Below are 23,803 nucleotides of genomic sequence, written 5' to 3' on the forward strand. Positions count from 1 at the left end.
TTAGGGACGAAGCGGACTATAGCGTTGCTAGGGAAAATGAAGAACAAAAAGAACCACCACCAACTTTTATACATTCCATCAAAGTCATACTGAAGTGCCCTAGTACCGCGTCGCGTATATAATCTTCAACGGATACTCTTCCAATACCGAGCAAAAGCAGTTCCAGCGAGTAAAAGGGGGTACACCAATTTAAATGGTTGCCTCTTAAATTAGCTCTCTGCGGAATGTGTCACGTTGGGGGTGTGAAGACCTTTCATTAACAACGGGTTTTGTGCGGCTTTTTCAAGGGAAACTTTTCCCATGTCGGGAAAAAAACATATTCGTACCCATTACAGTCCGGAGCGTGTGTCCGGATAACTGGAGGTTTTATGTGCTTCATCGTATTACATACACGGTGCTTGAATCAAATATAAATAGTAGGTGGCGTTTGTTTGGTTTCTTTAACGATTCAGGCACTAATAACAGGATATACTATCTATGCCTATTGAATGAGCATATTCTGGGTTTAAAGTTCCAAAGTCTAACGAGATCCGTTTTGAATTTAAATTCAATAGTGCTCGTATTTTTAATATGTGTTATTGCCTTGGCACTTGACTGGCACAGCTTTTAAGATCCAGTCTGTGTGAGAGGTCGTATTGATATATTCCAATTTTGATGAAACTTTAAGTGTTTGTAGTATTTGTTGATGCACATAAGGTGTGGACCGGGGTTGTAAACGTTGAATTCAACTTTACTGCCGATAACGAGAATTCAGCTCCATTACCGCCGCTAAATTTCATCGTCATCGTCAAGGAACTTCGTTGAATTTAACGTTGGAGTTATCGGAAATTTTCGCGTTAAATTCTATTTAAAGAGCTTTTTCATCAGGGAAATTATTTAGTATTTTCACATAAAGTTTTAATTTATGTTTAGTAACATTTCTGTAAGCAGGTATATTTTTGATTTCATTTAAAGTAAAAATTCTGAGGTTAGTTGTTCAAGCATTCCTAACATAAACATAGACCCAGTGTAACCCAGTATATGTCTCCTATTTTCAAGTTCATAGGCAATGGAAATTTATCATCAACCTTCGTGCCCCATGTTTCCGCAGTTGAGTAGAAAGTTGTGTTGTACTATTGAAAATATACATCGGGTTGAGCCGTATTAGAACTACTTGCTTCCCCTGGGCACTATTGAACTGAGGGGTGAAATTTCATGTGAAATTCCATGTGAAAGTCCGTGCGAAATTCAGCGTGAAATTACACACAAAATAACGGGAGAAATTCCGTGTGAAATTCCGAGTGAGGCACCCAACTAGAGGCCGAGCCCACGTTTAAACTCAATAAGTTGTAGAAAATCAATAACACTAATGAAATCAAAGAAAATAATATGAATACAATAGATTATTTATTTAGGGAATACTTAAGAGAAAAACGCAATTTAATGCATCCAGCAGTGAGGCGAAACCTTTTTTATACCAATTTGATCAGTGTGCTACATTTCAAATTCAAATGTCTATTTCCGCTGCAATTTACCACAGCCAGTATTTTATTTCAACGCCTCCCTCATTCATTCACTTCCAAGCTGACTAGAGAACAAACTATTAATGGTTGTACAACGAAATTTCTTTTTAATTTTTAATCTTTGTCGGGTTAGATAAATCTCTATAGAAAAGTCTCTAATCCTATGTGCGGGGTTGGAAATCGAACCCAGGTGAGCTGCATACTATGGGTGCGTCACTACATTACGGATTCTCTTCACACGATTTTCACAATTAACGTATTTTTGCACATATTTAGCAATAAACATAGTTCTGCCAAAATGCTTGGAAGATTTTCTTGCGGCTCGCACTTCAACAACATAGGCATGTTTTGGAATGTACCTGACGAACAAATGCCACCGGTCGATGTTTCCGCCATGTTGAATTCCATGTTTAGCGGAATTCTCTAAAACCAATTCAATATGGGAATGGGCTTGACGAGTAGACGCCAAATGTCGATGCCGGTCGAACGAGGTTTTTATACAGGAAAATTCGGGTGGTGCAGATAATGTCAACGCAAAAGACGTATAGGATTGTTTACATGTTATCGAACATGATATGCGGGACCCATTAACATGTTGCTTACATCAGAGAAAATTTTAGAACTTGTTAAGGTCCAGCTGATGAATTATTTGAATAGTAATATTTTGCTGATTCCGGAGCAATCGTGACCCTCTTGCGTAACCGCATTGAATGTAGTTTTAGAGAAATGAAAAGATAAAATCGAGATTAAGGAAACTATTATTGCTATATTTTCGGATCTGAAGGGCGCTTGCGAAACAATTAATAGACCTTTACTGTTGTAAACTCTGCAATGTGATAGACAAATCAAGAAATCGACGATTAGTTGGCATACTATCTTGACGGGCTTCCTGGATTGATATTTTCGGCGTCGAATAATTCAAAAAGCACACATTTAAATTTTATATTGCCCAAAATTATTCAAACAGGCGAAAATAAGTGATAATGATTTACTTGAAAATAGCTCATATTTATAAGCTATTATAAATTAATGAGCCGCTCAACTGATATATAACTTTTTAGTACAGTTTTATATTAGTTGAGTGGTTAGCTTTCCTAAATCAATCATTTTCTGCACACCACATGGGTTCCCAAGTGAACCCATCACGTCTATAACTCAATTGCGCAGAAAATTGCAATTGAATGCATTTATCAACAACATCTTTCAAAAGCACTCATCTTTCCTCACTCAGATCCCTTAAAATTTACTACCAATGACGACAATCTAACCTCAATACACAGCAGCTAGTGGATCCATCAGCCTGGATCAGTTCAAATCTCTCCCACACGGACAGTGGTATTTAGTTATCTAACTACGAACTGCTGCCCTCTCCTTGCTATCGCTTACCATACGAGAATAGAGGGATCGTGTGGCGGGGTGAGGGTTCAAGTTTGCGTTACATCATGACAGGATGTGCAATGGTATCCAGTATAGATGCTCTGGCATGACTTGGTTTCCGGGTCCGAGAATCGTGCACATGTGAATCTGTTTTCCGCACGGACAGCGCAAACATTTGCTTATTTATTAAGCAGCAAGGAAAACATGAAAATTGTATCATATTACTATGCATTCTTCTACTGCGTTCCGATTCTTTGCCAACTCTGGAGAGTGACCCTTCTTCATCATTTCAGCACGAACGACAAAACTAGAAAAAGCTTCTTTGTCCACACATTTACCGGTGAATTCATCTGCAGATTGGAGCATGCCTGGAAGGCTGAATAGATGAATAAAAAACTAGCTTGGGCGAGACATAGCTTGCTTGAGGAATAAATATCTATCCTGGTGAGGACATGGAAGCGAACTACTCCAGTACACACATATTTATGACGTCTCTGGAGAACCATATGATCTCGGTTGGTTTGGTTTGCCTCTTGCAGTCGCTGTGTAGCTTTTTTGTTTTGTTGTTTCGCTTTCGGTTTATTGAAAGAACCACCGCACATATTTATCTTCAGGGGTGGGATATACTCATGTCTACTGCCAGTGGGTATCGATTTTCATTGGAACCGAAATGCCACTGCTTGTGAGTCATAAATCACGTTGATTTCCCGCAAGTGTTTTCCTTCCAAGTACAATGAATTTTCATTTGCCTTATTACACCCGGAATATCGTCAATTTGGCTGTGCTAGCCGAAGTGCACGGAAAAACCTTCCGATGACTTCATATCGATTGGAAAATGAGATATTTCCTTTGATGGGCCGAGATTGCATTCGCTTGAACGATCGACGACGTGGCTAGAGCGAGATACAGCAAATTAAATTTCCTTTTCAGCTGAAATAGCATCGCATGAATGGAGCTGCGCCACAAGCAATCAGAATCACTTGCATCTAGAATGGTGAACGTGCATTTGCGGTTCGGAAGTGAGTGAGAAAGTTCATTCGATTTGATTTCCAGTCACTCCGCAGATGGGGAAAGAGGTTGAAATTATTATTGATAGTCGTTGGGAAATTGAAGCTTTGCATCGTTGCTATGTTGAAATCGTCCCTGGGCACCGAACGGCTGACGGATAAGTCATCAATGTCATCGACAAGTCATCGTGCTGATGTCGTCCTCGTCGCAATTTCTGAAACTAACACAAACGAGTATAACCAGACTGGGAAACAACGGAAAATCGAAATTTACGCGCTGAACTGATTCGGAGCAAATTTTCCACTTAATATAATCCAGACTAATTCGTATGGACATCCGAATCTAATTTCTAATTCTGTCAACGCTAATGGTGGGTACAAGCGAACGCTCGACACGAAACTTTAATTGTGTTTTAGAAGCCCCCAGTGACAGATACTCGCAATCATCACTGCTTAGCTTACTATTGCAGTAGATTGCGGTCGAATAGTTAACAGTTTAAATAGATAAAGTTTGGAGTGTACTTTACCCGTTTCAGACCCCGTCGGATTTATAGCAACCCACGATGAACAGGATGTAATGAATTCATTTGTAATGAATTCCTTTAGATATCTCGAATTTAAAAAATTCGTGAGGTTACATTACTAGACAAAGTGAAAAGTGAGAGTAAAAATTGGAAAACAAACAGATCGTAACGTTGGAAGCGGCAGTATCATTATGAATTGGCTTGCAATTTTCCAAGAAAATGCATAAAATAAATATTTTGGATTAAATAAATAATACAAATGAAATGCGCAATTGGGATAAAATAAACAAAAATCTATAAAATTAATAAAATAATAAAATGATGAAATTTGATCTAATGAATGAAGGAAGAAAAAATAAACAGGGTAAAATTAATTAATTGATAAAACTGAAGAATATAGCGAAATTACAAAAGTTACAAATAATCAGAATAAATTAGATAATGTCTAATTAATCATTTGGATGAAATGAATAAAACGAATGACTGCAAAAATAAGTCAGGTTATTAAAATGAAGAAACTGAATAAAATGTACGAACCTGAAAAAAATTATAACATGCATAAAATGAATACAGTGAAACATTTAGGTAAATTAATGCAATGAATAAAAGGCATGAAATGAACATGAGACTGATCAGAAAAAGTCAATTTTTCACTAAACGCCCAGCGAAAGGCTTGTTATTATGGAAATATTTCGCAAAGTACCTCGAAATCCATTCTGAACTATATTCAGAAATATAATATGATCACAAATGTTTTCATAAAATAAAAAAAAATCCTCAAGCTTAAAAAAAAATATTGGAATAACATTTGGAAAATAATAGTTATTCCATTACAGATTTACAAAAAACATGTATTCTTTCCAATGTTTTTTCTTGCATTCTTTAGCTAAAATTATTGATACATGTTTTTAGTTTTGCCTGACTATGATAGGGGGAAGTGGGCCAATGCGGACCGCTGGACAATTCGCTCAGCTGTTTCTCAGCAATGCTAATATTATGTAAAGCGTATATATCGCTTTTATGGCTGTCTGTTCTATATCACAAAATTTTGTGGTTCTTAGTTTTAGTGTGCTTGTGCTAGGGGCGAATGTTGTTTCGGAGCGCTTTTTTGAAAAATGTGTAAGCCAAAAGCCAAGATTTTTATTGGCAACAACAATTAATTAATTAATTTTGTGAATATGAGAATATGTATTGGTCTAATTCGGACTTTTTACCGTATATATGATCTGATACGCGATCACATAATTTGAAAGGAAAGTGAGCGCAATCGGTCGAGCTTTCAGGAAAACATAAGTTTTCGCAAATCGGTTGACAGATTTCGACGCTATAGCTCATAACTTATTTTTAGGTAATTTGGCCCAGCTCTTACTTTTTTATTGTATATTTACTACAAAGTTTTATATACCAAAGAGAACTTTTCATTTCACAATTCGAAATTTAGTGAAAATCATAATTGGAATAACTTGGGCAAAAATAGAAATTCATTTCTATTGCAAAAAATCGATAAGAAATGGGTGGTCCGAATTGAAACAGGGTTGGGGTAATTCGGACCTTTCATGTACTTTTGCGCAGAAACGTTTATACACAATACGGCAGAAGATAGGATAAAGTCGCCTTAGAAAAAAAAATGTGCGCATTTGATAAAGGGAAAATATATTTTTTCTTTTTTTATTTCGAGTATAGAGGTTTTAACCTTAAGGTCATTCGCCTCTTCGGGTTAGAAAAATCTCTTATGAAAAATTTCTAACCTTATGTGTGGGGTCGGGACTCGAACCCAAGTGAGCTGCGTACAAGGCAATCGATTTACCAACTACGCTACACCCACCCCCAAAAAAAATATATATTTTGGATAGATTTAGAAGAGATTGTGTAAAAATTTCAATTATAGTTGGGCTATTACAGGATGTTGAGCGTAATGTTTCCTTTTTAATAATTAGAATATCTCGCAAAGTATTTGGAGATCCACTCCAAAATTCTCACATAATCTTTTAAAAGAGATTCTTAAGGGGACCTTTTCCTGGATTCGGCGGAAAATCAATGCAATATTAGAGATTGTTTTACGGAAAACTGAAAAGACATACGAACTTCTGCTTTTTATCTTTTATTAATCGATAGTTAGAAAATGATTTTTTTTTGCGAAAATTGAAGATGGCGGCTTCAAAATGACGTTTTTCTCGAAACCATATTTTTTCTGCTAACGCCAAGAGTAGGTGTTCTATTGATCTGATTACCTTCATTTAAAAACTGGATGTATATACTTTTTTGTGTTTTTTTATACCTAACATTAGCATTAAAAATAAATTATTTAGAGTTTTTAAACGAGATCACAGTAAAAAAGTTACAAATCACGGAGGAGCAAGAGGCAGCACGAGACGTCTTCTGGCGGGTGTTTCATCCCATCTGCATCATTCTGGCTGAGGACGTGAAATGTTAGCAGCGGAGACATACACGTAATGCAAGGATACTGGTCCAAGCGAACTCATTGGCTAAGAGAGGGACAACGCTGAGAAAGGAATGTGGACCTACCGACTCATCCCAAATGTTTCTGCTTGGATACATAGGAAACATGGAGAGGTGAACTTCCATTTGACGCAGTTCTTGTCAGGGCACGGATGCTTCCGGAAGTACCTGCATCGGTTAGGACATGCTTCGTCACCCCTATGCCCGGAGTGTGTGCACGTGCAAAAGATACCGGAACACGTGGTATTTGAATGCCCTAGGTTCGAAGAAGTTCGCAGAAGTATGCCTGGTGTGACAGCGGACAATACCGTAGAAGAGATGTGCCACGACGAGCATATCTGGGACGCTGTCAACAGAGTGGTTACGAGTATACTCTCCGAACTGCAGAGGAAGTGGCGAAGGGAGCAACAAAGTAGCGCGATTGGCTAGAACGCCGCCAGGAAACCACAAATCGGGTTTCGGGAGAATTTCCGCCGCCGGGGAACTCTCCGACTGTGTAGACTAGGTCCATCACCGGGGATCAGTTGAGTAGTACGCGCCATGGCACCGGGCTTGAGTCGTTGGGGCGCCAATGAACCGAACGTCAGGCTTCACCGGAATCGTCGAATCGACCTCGACACCCTGCCGGGTAGCTCGTGAGCAGGCTAGATCCACCGCCGGGGATTAGACCAAGCAGACTGCGTCGAATAACTAGCAGTGGGTCGTTAGGGCGCCAGTGAACCGGAAGCAACGCTCCACCCGGAATCGCTGGACGGACCACCGTCGGGGACTAGACCGAGTAGACGGACCGTGGAGCTAAATGGCTCATAAAAAGGTACATCGGTGTCGGGAGCAATCTACCACCTGGGAATTCACGGTAGGTAGATTCGCTGCCGTGGACTAATTGGCTCACGAAACAAACACCGGTACCGAGAGAAATCCCGTTGGCAGAGAACTCTTAGTCGGAGTAGGATAATATCCGAGTAGATCTCGATAAAGCTGGGAGCTAAATGGCTCAAAGAAGCGGGTTTCGGTGTCGGGGGAAATTCCTCCGTTGGGGAATTATCGGTCGGAGTAGGGTGAGGTCACCGTTGGGGACTATCCATGTAAATCGTGATAAAGCCGGAAGCTTAATGACTCACGGAAACTTGAGCTAAATGGCTCAAGGAATCATCACCTTAACGGCTCACGGGGACGAGAGCTAAACTGCTACGTAATAGATGAAGACAAGAAGCGAAAGAAGAGTCGAGAGTTAAATCAAAGGAGCCACTCCACGAACCAAGCGAGTCTCCGAGATAGAACAGACGAAAGAGGTACGACGAAAGCACAACGATCCCCCCTCACGAAGTAATACCTTGTCGTAGTTCCGTGGGGAAGAAGGGCATAAAGGAGGAATTGTGGTCAAAAAGTGTTACTAAATAAAGGAATAATGATCTGAAGGAAAAGATTCCTATTCTAATTGAAGAGTTAAAGGAAATTACCGCATGGTAATCTTTGACCTGCAGGTGGGCAGCACTCTCTACAATCACTAGGAGTTCGCGCAAATTTTAATGAAGGTAATTAAAAGCTATATATTTCAGGTTCAACTGAGAAAGTCTGGAAAAGCGGCCGGTCTTTGAAAACGAAAAAAGTGATTTTTTGGCACACCGTTGGCCAAATCTTCATGAAAATCAATAACTAGTATTCTAACCATGCCGAGTGCATTGATTGATTTTCATACAGATTGTGCGACGGGTATTGGAAAAAAACTGATTCATTTCGTTAACAAAGATGGCCGCTTTTTGAGGCTTTCTCAGGTGAACCTAAAACAAACGTCGGTGTATATATTTAGAGGTGCATTTGATTTTTGCTTCTGAGAATTTTGTTCAGCAACCCAATCCAAAGATAGGGCCGATTTCTAGCGTCTAGATTCTAACAAAAGTAAGCTTTAGATTATCTTGCATTCTGATTATGTCTCTTATAAATACAATGGATTGTGTAGCTATGAGTATCTCTTAAAATAAAGCCCAGACCTGAAAAAATCTTGATTTTTGTTAAACACTATTTTGGAACCGGTTCCATTCCCCGAGATCGATCACTATAATTATCGTAGTTGTGGATACGCGTTGGCTGAACCAAATGCCGATAATTCTCACTTTGTATAGTTCGACCTAAGCAAATTTATTTTTTATTTAGTATCAATGTCGTAAAAATCCATAAATTATTGCTCAACTATCATCTATCTACGCAACCGGCCCCCATGCGGAGATAATTTAATCAACAAAATTAGCTTCGACTTGGGCAGTGCCGCATTCTGTATACATGAGCAAGCTATATTATTTGTTGAGAAAATTGTAAAAAAAAATACAAACAACAATGTGTTGTAATAAGCTTCACAAAAAGTTACACACAAAACTTTCTCGTTCCGTAAATGAAGCCGGTCCCCGGTATTTGGATTCCACCCGTAGAGATATCGTGCTGATATCAACAAATAATGGAAATAATTTCCTGAAAACACACCTTCTTTCTCCCACGGTACCCACCGATCATGCCAGCCGAGGTTCACGATACAATCACCTGGATAAAGCAGGGAAGAATGAATGTTATACCACCGTCATCCGATGCAGGAAGGTGCAAAAATGAAAAGGCAAAGTAAATGTAACACCGCCCAGGCAGTGTGTCATCTGCCAGCGAAACGAGCCACGTCGTACCGGAACAGTATATATGACGATCTTTTGATCAGACAAACCCTTTTCCCGCATGAATAAGTGGTGGAAAAGGGAACCAGTTGAGGCAAATAACAGGGAGTCTCCAACACTTTAGAGACATCGACAAACATCAGGAAGGGATTCCTAAGCAAGGAAATATACAGGAACATTGAAACAAAAAGAGAGCATCTCTATGGAATAGCACAAGCAAGGTTTCTGTGTTCATAAAAAGGAGAGCTTAATTGTTATTAATTACTGCTAAATTGCTGTACACTCGTGAATCCATCCCGGATGCCAAGGGTGTTGCTGTTGCTGCTTGAACTGATGGTGTCAGTAGATATAAAAGAGAGGCATCTTGTTTTCTTTTTCGTTTATTGGGCCGCAGTTGTTTGAATCTGGAGACAAACCACTACATTCTATCTGAGGACCAGGAATCAGCTTTTCAGTAAAGCTCTTTTATGAGTTTCTTCAATGTAGATATTACCCGGCGCATGCCATGACACAGCAGTTAGCAGGAAAAAAACTGGCGCAAGTCCCGTTCAACGAAAAGCTCTAGTGTTTTCTGCGGTTGAACATTGTTTAGCCAAATTTTATGTACTGTTGCTTTTGCCGCAACTTCATCCGTGAAAAAATACTTGTTTCAGTATAATTGTGACCATCTATATTCCTGTGCAATAGTGGAATGAGTTAGTGGCATGAAACAAGCAAACAAACACTTCCAGGAAGAATGGCTCGTAAAGGCGCTGGCGGATGTATCGTGCAGCATCATCGTCACTAGGTGCGGACGCTTACGGCATGTATCGGTGGTAACGGCGTGAGTTACGGAGTAGGGACCAAAACAACAAATGTGATGACCGAGGAAAAACTATAGTTTTATACTAGCTCCTTTCCACGATATCCGTATTGTTCTCGACCTAACGGGGGGTGTGAGCGAGACAGTTTATTTAAGTTTATAAATATTTGTTCTTCTGGCTGCTCCGACCGAGCTAAGCAGCAGCAACTCTGGTGTAGATATTTTTCCTGGATCCACTTGTTTCAGCTGTAATCTTCCGGGCGGCAAGCACTGGCCATATCTGTAGATCCAAACGAACTCATCCATGTGCATTGTTTGTTTGATTGTGGTGATCCGGTGCATGGTTAGCGAATGTTCTGCTTTGTTCCCGTAGTCTCGCTTTCTGACCCCGTCCTGAAGAATGGAGGACACCTTGCGGAAACGGGCGCCGGGCAGGAAATATTAGGGAAATGAAAAATAACGAGACAGTATGGTAGGTGAGGAATGTTTCCGAACAGGACTCTCGGAACCGTCAGGTCTTCTTCTTTCTTTCTCTTCGGTTCCAAAGTGAAAAGTTCAACTACTGAGTGAAAGTGTTGGCGTTGTTGATGGTGGTATTTTAATGGGAATTCATGGCATTTTGGGTTTTTTGATTTCATTCACAAGTAGGAGAAATGCGCTGGAAATGATAGTTGATTATTTTGCTTCCGATACAATGAACAATAGTCTATTTGAGTGTTTTCATAGAATGGTATTTAAAAGAAAAGAGTTTGCAAAAAAGTGATTGGTGGATAGGGGAGAGTGGGTACGCTTGATCCCACTTTTGTTTTTTCTCATAACTTTTCAATGAAATAAAAATTTTAATTGTAAAGTTCGCCTGCTTGTAGTCAATTCGTATTGAAAGAGCTATGAATAATGCTTAAATCCGAATACTATATCCTGTCAGTAATATGAACTGTTTTGAAAATCATGTCAAACCTAGGTTTTTGTAAAAACGTGTGGTAACTTGATCCCCCGCCTACTAGGCCTGAAGAAACAAAGCACACTATGACTTTTAGGCACGAAAGTTCAGCTAATCACCTATCCTGACAAATTAATTAATAACACTAACTTTTTAGATCCACGATAAACTTTAACCACAGTAGAAAGTCAAGTCAAATATTTAATGCAAATCAGTGCTGTTTAACTTGATTTTCCAATCTTCAATAACTTATACCATATTTGTTCACGGAAAAAACATTTTAGATCAATTAATGGTGCCAGGTACATTATGGAAATGATGTTTTTCTATTTCTATACATTTTGAAAGCGTTTGAGAGAACTAATGATAGGGATCAAGTGTTACAGGGATAAAAGATACCTGTTGTATGAGATGAACAAAATTTAAATTTTTTGTATGTGTTGTGAAACTTTTTATTGGAAAAACGTGTTTTTCTACACAATAGCCCTTAGGAAGTAATCGTACTAGAAAATATTCAAATATAATTACTTCGACGATCACATACAACCTTTAAAAAAAATTGTAAAAAGATCTTGAAGATGGATTTGAACACATATTTTCTAAAATATTATAAAACTTTTCGAAACCAAATGCAATACATCAGATTGTTTTTTTAAACATCATAAACGACCAAATATTTCATTTTCTTTTAATATTGTGATAACTTTATGCGTATAGATTCTGAGATATGACAATGGAATCAAATATCCCCAAGGATCTACTGTCCTTACTCTCCCCTACAGATTGTAAAACATCGACGGCTCGGGTACACTGGGGCAACTTGAAATGCGGGGTAAGTTGGAAGTCTGAACCTTCACCAGAAAAAAGTAATCGCCGTGATTATTTTTTCCACCAAAAAGCTTTCTTAAACGCACCTTTTGTATACCATAAGCGGTATTGAGGAGTTCCACGAACATCCGTCCGAAAATCGTTAAAATCTTGACCGACAAACTTAGATTCAGATGAAACTTTTTACATTTTATCGGCGTGGAAGATTTTCCTCAGTCAATAAGCTTATTTTGACTCAAGAGCAATTTTTCAAAAGGACGTGAAAGTTTTTACATGCAGCATTTTCGAAAAAAAAAGTTCGATTACCGTATTTTATACAGCAAAACTATTTGAGAACGAGGTACAGGGAATGAATACTTCTGTACGGAAAAATATACACTGAAAAAAATGTATCATTTTTCACAAGCACAAAAACTTATATTAAAAATTGAAATTGCATAAAAAACATTTTTTTTTAATATTTTGTTAACAAATACCTAATGAAAAAAGAAACATTTTGATTGCATGATGGAGAACTTATCGGTAAAAAAGTTTTTTCTTATAACAACTTTATACATGTTTTTAAATGTCATACTATTTAGCATTAAAACTATAATTTTAATACAGAATATAACTTTATCCATTCCCGACCAGGAAACTTGTCAAAGCGTTCCATAATTATTTTATAAAGCCAAAATCTTTCAAAGGCGTCATAAATGCCTAATTAACTCATTAGGAACAACTCAACCGTCTTTAAGAAAAATGATTATTTGAGGTATACTTATTTACATACATACATACATACATGCACACATACATGCATACATACATACACACATACAGATAAATTGTATAACCTTTCTGTGTGAGAAAGGTAAAAAAGTTTTCAACTACTGTTTTTAATGGTGTTTCTTATAACGAAGAGATTTAAAATCAACTGAAATGGATCAAACTAGTTCGACTTGCAGATCTGGATCACTGATGGCCACTCAAAGATTCTTTGAAGTTATTGTCCACTATCGACAATTCTGAAGATCTCGGGCTCCGGGCATATTCCATAATTAAAATCACATCGGTTAATCGGTGCTAACTGAACCGATTTTCACAAACCAAATATCAAATGGAAAATATAAAGTGCTATTGGTTGCTCCTTCCATCAAGGGTATACTGAATGGCAGCAAATTCTGCGACGAAAACTGAAGCAGAATCATTGAATATACCGAAGCCAGTGGAGCCGTGGAGACTTGCTCGTTCGATGTAAAAAATCTTGTTGCAGTCGACTTCTAGAAATTTACTATAAAAAATGTTTGGGATGACTTCCGAACGTACGTTACCCGGAATTCCATGAATCTTCTCTCGAAGAATGCATTTGAATCAGAAGCATAAAAGAGATTGACATGGTTGGAATAATGCGAAGAAGAATCGGTAATCGAAGTACAAGGACATAAATCGGGTATGAGAATTGAGCTCGACAAGTCTCGCGAGATTTGCAATTACTAACGGGTTCCAGATATCGCATCGATTGAGCAATCGATAAGTCAGGTCCAAAATCGACTCTTCGGCAGAAGAACGCCCGCCGCTATTTCTAGACTCATCATATGGGTCGAGTACATTCCACCCAAAGCAATAAGCAAACAACAATACCGGATTCGTTTCAGTTTGATGAAGTCTATTTTCGCGGCGGATTGGAAACAGACATACCCGTACTTCATCACCGACGAGATCGTTATTTGGTAAAGTTTGACCAGGTCTCCTGGATTGTCCTTTGTTGGTACTTCTGTTTCAGTTACCTAATGTTACACCCCCAGCTACCTTTAGATTCGAACCATACCTCGAGATATTTGAATGTTAAAACCTGAGCAATAGTTCAACCCATAAATTGAAGCAGTAGTTGTGCTGGTTCACGCTTCCTTGAAAACACAACTTACTCAGTTTGCTCTGTGGAGAATTATACACTCAGCTGAAGAACCCAAGTAGACAGATTGTCCAAGGCATCTTACACTGGTCCTTGCAAATTGACAGCTCAAAGTCAGATTTGAGTAAATCCATCTTGAGCATATTTTCTTATCTTAAAGATGCAAAATATACAAAAATAAACATAATGCTTTTTAATCTTGCGTGATGGGAAATTTATACGAAATAATCAGAATAATCGGGGTTATGATGCTATGTTCATGGACTAAAGAAGAATATTATAACAGCTTCGGCTCATTAATAAGAACGAAAACATATGTCCCGATTTCGTCAATGTCACCATTTTGTCAGCTAAAAATTTACCACGGGACTGATAAAAACCGATTTCCACTGTATAAAAAAACTATAGAATTAAATAATTACCTAAACTAAGTTGAGTCCGATAAACAAATTGAATGAATTATTAAAATGAATAAAATGAACACAAAAAATTTAATAAAACAAATAAAATAAATAACTTGTCAAAAATGGAATGAATAGAATGAACAAAACGAGTCAGTTTTAGAACGTACTTGGACAATAACGAACGTCCTGTCAAATTGTATCCAAACATTTGAGCTGTGAATGGAAACAGACTACAACAAAGGATTCGACAATACAGACATCTCAGCAATGAACTGTTATTTGAAATTTTCGTCCATTTCACACTCAACTGAACGGTTCGAGATGCTGCTAATTTTAAACTTTTCAAATAAACACCACTTTTCCAGGGCATACATGCACACCCATCAACACACTTGACAGCCACAGATCCTCCAAACATAGGCAATTTCGTCTCACTTTAATCGTTCATCAAGACCCTTTGCAATGCTAGAGGAGATGATTGCACTGTGCCAACTAAATACCGCTGTGCCACCGAACGGCTGAAAGTTTTTCAGCCGCCGCTCCATTTGTGGTTTATGACTGGCATCCAGTCTGCCTCCGAGCTGACCTTCTACCCACGTGATTCCACTATGTGCTCTCGTAGTAGTAGTTTTGCGGTTCAGTCCTGAAGACCTCATAGAAAATATTGAACGTGGTTTACCATTTACGATGAATCCAAACCTGCTCTACTAAACTAAACCTGTGATGTGGTCGGTAATGATGATTATCTTCGGGGTCTCGGTTTGAAAGTGCTGTAACACTACTCTGGTTCTATTCGGCCCCACACTGGTGATCGAAACGACAGTGTGGAATAATGTGCTTTGACAAATTCGCTTGAAGCTCGATGCGAATACATGTGCGGGAGTAGGGGGTTAGAGGAAAATTATATTAAACCGCAAAGATATGTTTATGCTATGGGCGATCATAGACATATAAATATAAGCATATTTTCCGTGAACTTTATTGCAGTGGAATGTTGCTTACTGTAAATTTCCAATCGTTGGTTAGGTGGATTATTTTGGTTGAAAGCTTGAAAGTTTTAAAAAGGATCAAGAACATTAAAGTCTGTAATTTACAGTCACTCCTCTCTTCAGTGAATTCTAATGATATTGAGAGGTTTTAATGGCTTTTCCCATAGCTGACCAAATGAAAACTAAAACGAAAAACTGATTACCAACGGGGAACTGGTTTCCCAGGCGAGTAATTTCCTGTATTTAATCGAAAAATCAAACTGAAAAGGCTAATTTACTGCCGGGCTTACGTCGGTTAGCACATGAGTCTTCCGTCTCTTTCGGGAAAACGTCGTGTTGGTTATGTATAATCCCACCTGTGTCACCGAAGTATTAGCTTCAAATCATTTTCTTTTTCCCCATCTTTTTGTAATAATCTTGTTTCCTTCATCTGTTCAACTTTTTACCGCTCCACGGCTTCAGGTGCTGCCGTAGCGAGTCTCATTTTTCGCTATCGATACACAATAACGATATATTGGAAACTTGAGGACGAAAATTCTCCACTGATTGGTTCGGGTGGAAGCTAGAGTAATAATCGTTGGCGCTATCAAGAAAGCAATTTCTTTACCCACTTTTTCGCTGAATCACCCAAAAACATATAAGCAAGGCCTAAACGTATTTTGAGATGGATTCTTTCTCGCTAGCAAACAGTTATTTTTTATGCAGTCAGTCTTCCAAGACCATGTACCGTTTCCCAGTTTCTTAACGATTATGGTTCTATTTGAGAATCACCGTTCGTGCCGGTAAAGGGATAGGACCAACAACTGCCGTTAAAATAATAATGACAAGCTCGTAGCCGAAACTGGCGGGAAACATTTAATACCGGCCGCCAGGACCGGCTTCTGTAAAAATAGACACCGGGCAGCTGGGAGGGCTTCAGGATGTTTTTAGGATTGCAAGGAGACGTGTTTTTCAACAGTTTTGGTGATGAGTGAAGGAAAATAAAAATGAATATGATTAGATAAAGTTTCACTGCTGGTGTTTACCATGCTGTTTGAGTTTTTTTTATTAGATTGAGGTTCGAATTACGAAGATTATACCGTCCTCAGTTGGTATTGAATACAAATTTACGATTTTTCGCATGACGATCTGGAATATATATTTACTGGCGTTAGGAAGCTACTTTCGACGAGCAGAACCTCTTGTACTATTGATATGCTTCCGAACGGTTCGGAGACATTGGCAAAGTAGCGTGGGTGACTTTATATTTTGATAGCAGTGGCGTAGCCAGGGGTGGTTTTGGGGGTTGAAATCCCCCCAAACCAAAATTAATTGGATTGAAAAAAAAAAAAATTGATGCTAACTAATTTAATTAAGTATTGTACAATAATAATTTTGGAAGTGTATTGTCCAGTGGGGGTTTGGGGGTTAAATAGGATTGGAAATGAAGAAAATCAAAAGTTAGAGATTATTTATAATGTACATTTGAGTACTGAAATAAATGGCGTAATAAAATTTCGTATGCAAGAACTCGTTCGTATATTATGAACTTTAATAGCGAATAAAAGTAAAATAAATGCTTGAAAACAGTTTTTACGGTCAATATCATATAGCTGCGAAACAGTCAGCTTTGAAGGTCTAGTATTTTCGAAGAATTTTGCAACGTAATACATCTTTTGGTAAAATAATCTTAGTGGATAATTCTCCCAGATGGATGCATTATTTCTTCAAATAAATTTAGTCTCGAAAAACTTGGTTCCTTCAGTAAAGTTTTCGAGAAGGCATGAATGGTCCATATATTCAGGGTATCGAGATATATTTGCTATTTGCGAAAGTGAACCTTCAAGATCAATTATTCTGATATTACTATATAGTCAATTTCTTCTGCTGTTGATAAACAATAAAATAAACATTTTTTCCAAGCCATGTGTCTCTGAAGCTTACAGTAACATTTAAGAAAACTGGATTTAAGAATAATTTAATAAATATCGATTTATATATTAATATGCTACAAACTTTGCTGAAGATCTAGACCTGGAAGTCGCTTACTACTTTTTTAAAGAATTGATTTTCCATGATTATTTCTAGGAGGATTTTTCACTGAAATGATTATATCTGAAGATGTGTTATTTTATATTGGAAAACTTGTTGCTAAACTTTTGCTTAAATCATTTAGTTGCCAATCAGTCTAAGACCACGTTGTCCTTTGCTGTATCAAGAAGTTGTCTCCAGTTCACTCGGTCCATGGCTGTTTGTCTTCTAGCAGGAAACTAAGACTCCGCAATTCCGCTTGACACCCTTTTTATAGATGGGTCATACTAGTTCCTCCATCCACTCCTCCGGTAAAATCTGTTTCTTTGAGCTCTTCAAAACCACCCAGTGGAATGCTCTAACCAACGCCTCTCTTCCCTGTCTCAGCAGCTCGCATGTCAGTTGATCGTTGCCGGCGGCATTATCAGTCCTCAACCGTCCGATCTTCTCATAAATCTTAGGTAGATCCGGCGCTGGGAATCTGTCGTAGGCTACGTATGTCCCCAGGCTAGTTCTTGCGATACTCTCGTCGTCTACTGCTATTTCGATGTTCATCATCATACACTTTTCGATCAGCTCACACTCGGTCGTGAGAAGGTCTCCATTAGTATCTCTTCATATGTCGGCCTGTGGCACATAGCCTTTGATCGAGCGAATTACCTACTCGTAGAATTTTCGTAACTCCCCAGATGCTCCATCGCTCGGTATCCCGATCTTCCTGAAGGGATTCTGAATGTATATTCGCACTTGGGAAGGTGCGAATATTTTTGATGTCGGAGAAGAAACTTCCGTTGATTAGAACGTGGTAGATTTAGCTCCCAGCTTAACCAGGTGATCTCAAGGGTGGTAGCTCAAGTTTTCAATCATAGTCCTTTTTTCGTTACGCTTTGGTCGATTGTTCCGGTCCGCCTTTTCTTACTGATTCTTCGTAAGGTGGTGTTTTCTGGGCGGGTTTGACTCAACCTCCTGTCTCGTCGTAGGACAGCCATGCGGGGTTTCTTTGCTACCTCACGTATTCAGTTCTCTACGGTAGGGTTATAACGCAAATACCCACTCGCACCTTATCATTTCGATTCAACTGCAGAAGACGGTAGTACCCAGTCGATGCCGGCCTACAGATTAAAAGTCATAAATAGACGCACAGGAAAGCATGAGATAGGTGCTTGTGAACACTGGGAAGTATTCACCATTTGACGACAAATCTTCGAAGTAGGTTTCGATATTATGTGACCGCAAGAAAAGTTGTCGAACATAAATTCCACTTTAAAAGTGTATATTCTTTGATTTTATAACATTTTATAAGAGAAAGTTATCTATGAAAGGTATATTATTTTTTCTCATTTGTAGAATGGAATGGTAACTGATGAACTGGTTTTGTTTCTGATCTTTCAATATTTTATCAAATTTACATTATATTGAAGCATATGCGAAAAATTTACGATTTTCACCAAGCCTCTCCCCCCCCCAAACTAAATTTCTGGCTACGCCACTGTTTGATAGCATTTATTTTGATCTAGAGCACTTAAAATTGAATTAGACCAGTTATGTCTTTTCATAGAAGCTTCCTAGTTTGCTTTTTTGTATGGGTTCGTTTTGACATTTGAGAAATTCCACCAATATTGGTTCACAACTCTTTAAAAGCATGACCAGCTTCAACTCCAACGAAACTTTACACATTTCACCGGAAACGGAAAACTAAACATTTTCCACAGTCAATCAGATCCTTTTGACTCAAGAGTAGTTTCTTTTAAAGAACGCAAACGTTTTTGCATGCAGTATTTTCCAGATAAAAGTTCGATTACCATATTTTGTAGAGCAAAACTGTCCGAAAAAGAGTTTTTTTTATGGAATGAATCCTTCTGTGCGAAAAACATGCACTCAAAAAAAGTTGCATCATTTTTTTCAGCGCATATTTTTTGCAATTATTAGATAAGATGGTGACTATATGTCCATTTTAACTAAAAAGGGGGCTACTTAACGCCAAGCTTTACTCATGTATATATTATACAACCTGTATTTTTTTCTTAAATTTACTCTTATGTTAAAATTTTATTCTAATTCAAAGCAGATTTACATTAGCGTGCTGGTTTAACAGTTTTGAAAAGAAACAGTAATCGATAATTTGCAAGTTGATCTAGATATTACATTGGAGCTTGCTTGTTGAAAAACCTGTTAAAACAAACCAGAAATATCGTCAAAACAATTCTGCCTACACAAAACCCATCTGAGAGCAATACTAACCATGCCCTTCATCTCAGTGAGTAGGTAGAGAATATTCGTTGAATATAACGCCACTTTTTTCAAATCCTTAGCATAGCTCTTATTAATAGGCGTAGTATTAGATAAGTTAAAATTTCAACATTCTATAATTCGACTGATGACGGCACTGATTTGTCGGAAGCTAGAGGTAAGCTGTTTTAAATCTTTAGTAGAGTCTAGCCAAAGTTGACACTCAGTAAAAATATTTTGAACGCAAGGGGAGGGAAGGTTCTGCAATATCTGAAAATATTTTTATGTGGTTAAGGGGAGCGTCTGGTGTAAAGTGCTCAAAACGAATGTTATTTTGTAGGCAATGCAACAATAGATCTTATGTGTAATGTTAGGCTCGCTTTATACATTCATTGTGTACGAAAAAAATATTTTCAGTCACACAGAGCCACACATACGAGCGTTCCAAGAGTAGACGTTCAACCATTTCCAAGTCGAGGAGCGCCGCGGCGAAAAAGCTTAGTCGATGAACCACAACAAAATAGAAAAAACGTTCGAGTTTTGGAAAACGGCTACATGAAAACAGAAAAATCTCATATTTTACTGTAAAATTTGCTCATTTTTCTTCAAAATAATAGGAAGAATTTTTTTATTCAGTTTTCTGTGATTCATCGATAGGCTACACATATTGAGCATCCTCATAGAAATAATCAAGTCAATTCGTTGATTTGTTTTTGATTTGGTTTTTCGTCGTGTTCGCCAATTTGAAAAACGCGCTTTCGATACAAACGCTATTAAAGGGTGTCCCACATCAAATTTCATCGCGGAAAAAACGCTGTAGTAAATGACCCGTTGGGTATTTTCTCTTGAAAAAAGTAGTTTAGAGTGTATTGTTTACACTGTATTTTTATCACTGTCAGTTTTTTGAAAATTGTTGCCGATAGATTGAAATCTGAGTGTGTTATAGCAAATACGCGCATGGAATGCATGGCTGTTTAAAACAAAAGAAGTTCAGCGTGGCACCGAGATTGCGGGAGACCTTTCTAGAGGTTCGATACTAATAATTAAGCAGATAAAAAAGAAATCGATTTTTTTTGCCCGGCTAACCCGAATTTAGCTCTTAGATTTCCTTAGTCACAGCTGCTGTGACTCGATGGAGATGTATGGTGAACTACAATGCATCTTCATCGTCTCCAAGCATGCGGGTGTATGTATTGTATCTACGAAAAACCTGGTGCCGTCAGCATAATTTTTCGGTATGTTATGTGGAATTACACAATTTTTCAAAATATATAATTCGCGAATGAATTCGAATCTATCAACACTATCGACTCATCTCAGGGATGGAAACTATATAGTCTTCAGTAAAAACATGCTACGTCACGTTCTAGCCTACTCTCGTGCTGCCATATGTTACAATTAGCTTGCACCCTCCCCCTTAATACATCATTTATTGATGGTACTTTAACAGTAACAAAATTCTAAAACGAACTGCAACACAATGCTCTCTGCTATACTTTCAAACTAATCGGATATTATTACAAGTAATCAATTATCTCATGATATTCATATCATATCGATTAGAATAAGCTACAATATGAGGAATAATCTATCTGATTTTTTGACAAAAATCGACGTCGTGTGTCGAGGAGAGATGCCGTAACCCTACTAGAAGTACTAAGTAGTTGGATTGGGGTGTGTGCTGTGTACATAAAAAAATTCCCCACACCCCTGTTTTAGAGGGTCGGGTGGCTGCTTAAACTTGTTAGTTTTTGTACTTTTTTTGCTTAGGGTGTTTTTCAACCTTTTTGCAGTTGTTTAAAATAAAACATACATACTTACAGACTCTTTCCGATTTCGTCGAACTGAGTCGAATGGTACTACGATTAAGAAGCCGAGCGATTGCACAATCTTTCTATATGAGCAAGGCAAAACCATAATCGCCAAAAGGATCGACACAACACGCAAGTAGTACAGCAAAAGATACGCATCGCACCAACGGCTTCAAATGACCCTATCCATAAGAGAAACATGACGAAAATAGGCTCATTACCTTATCACTTCACTTGTATCTACATGTTGTAGATACAATTGAAGTAATAGGGTAATGAGCCTATTTTTGCCATGTTTCTATTATCACCCTACCCATTTGAAGCCGCTTGTTAGCGCAGTGTCTGCTATCTTTGTTTAACGCATTGGCTCAAACGGTAGTGCGACAATCGAGGCACTCGATTCGAGTTTTCGTTGCGCTCGAACACGAGTATTGGCCTTTTTACTAGCCATTTGTGTAATTACATGTGTTCTTAACAACGAATCAAAGTTTTTGATGCTAATTTATACGCATTCCATCGATTATAAACCGAGTAACTAATGAAATAGTGAGGCACCCTCCTTACTATGGTTAAAATAGGCACTTTACACTAGTGGAATCTCAAAGGTGAGCAAAGCACCCTCAATGGGATTAAAGAAAAGGATTATTTTATTAGTAAGTTCCCTGCAGCAACCGAAAATAACAAAAAACTAAATAAATGCACTAAATATTGCTTCCATAAATTTTACCATGCAAGAAAATATGTGGTTTTGGTGGTAGCTGTTGGCCGCTCAAATCATATGTGGCATCTCCTATGGGACGGACGAACTTCAGAGTATGCACTTGGGATTGAGTTACAAACAATCTGAAGCTTTATTAGCACAGCGTAAGGCAGATCTTACCAATATTTAGTATGATTTTCTGAATACCGGGGGAATGCACAAAAATGCTTTGATTACCTGCAAATAGAAGAACAGAAAAAAAATCGTTAGCGTGTAAATAGAACAACAGTAAAAAAGCGTAAGCACCAATTGATTATCAAGTGCTCAAATTGAATTTTGAATCATTGCTCGACTTTTAAGTTTACCCCCGTCAGTATAGTAGCGAGGTTACGCTTGTCGGTGGAAATAATTAACTAAGTTCTTTACGATTTAGTGACTCCTTGAATCGTAGTTATCCAAAGAATTGGATGTTGGTACTACGAAATGTGAGGAAACCAAATTATATCAAATGCTGTACACACTCTCTAATTCATCTCAGTAGTACATTAATCCGTGTTCACTGGATCAACTGTTTAAATAGTGAAATATATTGCGTTGATTTTGGTAAAGATTTCAGTATTTACATATAAAACTCTTAAAATGTGTGCAATAAATTTGTGATTTAAAATAAATTTATTCACAACTTTATCAATTCCATTTTCAATAAGAGCCTTTTCATAAATTACGTAACGCCAAAATTGCCCAAAACAAACTCTCTCCTCCCCCATGTAACGAATTGTCACAAATTTCTCTATCTTCCCTATCCTTCCTTAGAATGTAACAAATTTGTTAAACCTATTTTTTATTCGATAAAGCATGTTACGTAACGTTTTGGCTTATTCCCCCTTATGTCACACATGTCACATTTTGCACACCCTTGATTGTGATATAATTAATGAACTAAGTAGCAAAAAACCTAAACTTTTGCCCTAATTGCAAAATATGATGATTTCTTCCCCGAGAACGTTACTAATTCCTTTAAATAGAAATAACACGAGTCACAAACCAATTAGTTTGGAATAAGAAAGAAGGAGTTGTAAGTTTCCTGAATTACATTTTTCGCGTTTTTCTAAATTAGGTTCTTAAAGCGCTCGTTACATAACAACAAAACACATATTATGATTTCATATCTTTTTATGTATATATTCGAAAAAGAATATGACACACTAAATAGGTCGCCATTGTTTTCCTCAAATTCGACTCTGTTTAAACTTATTATATAAAAACCGACTTCCACCCAGCAGTGAGATGAGACATTTTTTACATATATCATTAGTTTCCCGAGCAGAGTCTGATAACAAATTGAGAACTAAACTCGATGTTGTGATGTAGTAGGGAATGATTGCTCAGGTTGTTATCATTTTGGTCGTTTTAACGGTTAAAAGATCAAAATCGAAAGCAGAAAAATTGCACTATGACATCAAACAGAAAACTATTTATGCTATCAGTGAAAGCAAATTGAAAACTCATTGAGATGGTGAAATATTTCATTGAAAACAAAATAAGTAACCAATTTGATGTTTGTCAAAGAAATAGAAACAAACATTTTTTTCTAAAAATGTAAGCACATCAAAATGAGAGCAAAATATGATGTCATATCGTCGCTGTTGTGCTATCTTATGACAAGCGC

The 23,803-nt window shown here is 37.8% G+C and overlaps 1 protein-coding gene across 37 annotated transcripts in view; it reads right to left on the reverse strand.

Moving 5' to 3' along the window:
• Positions 1 to 23,803, reverse strand: part of LOC131692185 (protein muscleblind) — a 782,320-nt gene that overhangs the window by 94,318 nt on the left and 664,199 nt on the right. For 4 of the 37 annotated variants that reach the window (XM_058979074.1, XM_058979076.1, XM_058979075.1 and 1 more), the window contains one exon: positions 22,162 to 22,371. The exons of the other annotated variants lie outside the window; for them this stretch is intronic. In XM_058979074.1, the coding sequence (XP_058835057.1) occupies positions 22,162 to 22,164 (3 nt within the window). In that variant the 5' untranslated portion in view covers positions 22,165 to 22,371. The remainder of the gene's footprint in view (positions 1 to 22,161; positions 22,372 to 23,803) is intronic. 37 annotated transcript variants of the gene reach the window in all.

The sequence above is a fragment of the Topomyia yanbarensis genome, chromosome 3 (genome assembly GCF_030247195.1).
Source record: "Topomyia yanbarensis strain Yona2022 chromosome 3, ASM3024719v1, whole genome shotgun sequence".
NCBI lineage: Eukaryota > Metazoa > Arthropoda > Insecta > Diptera > Culicidae > Topomyia > Topomyia yanbarensis.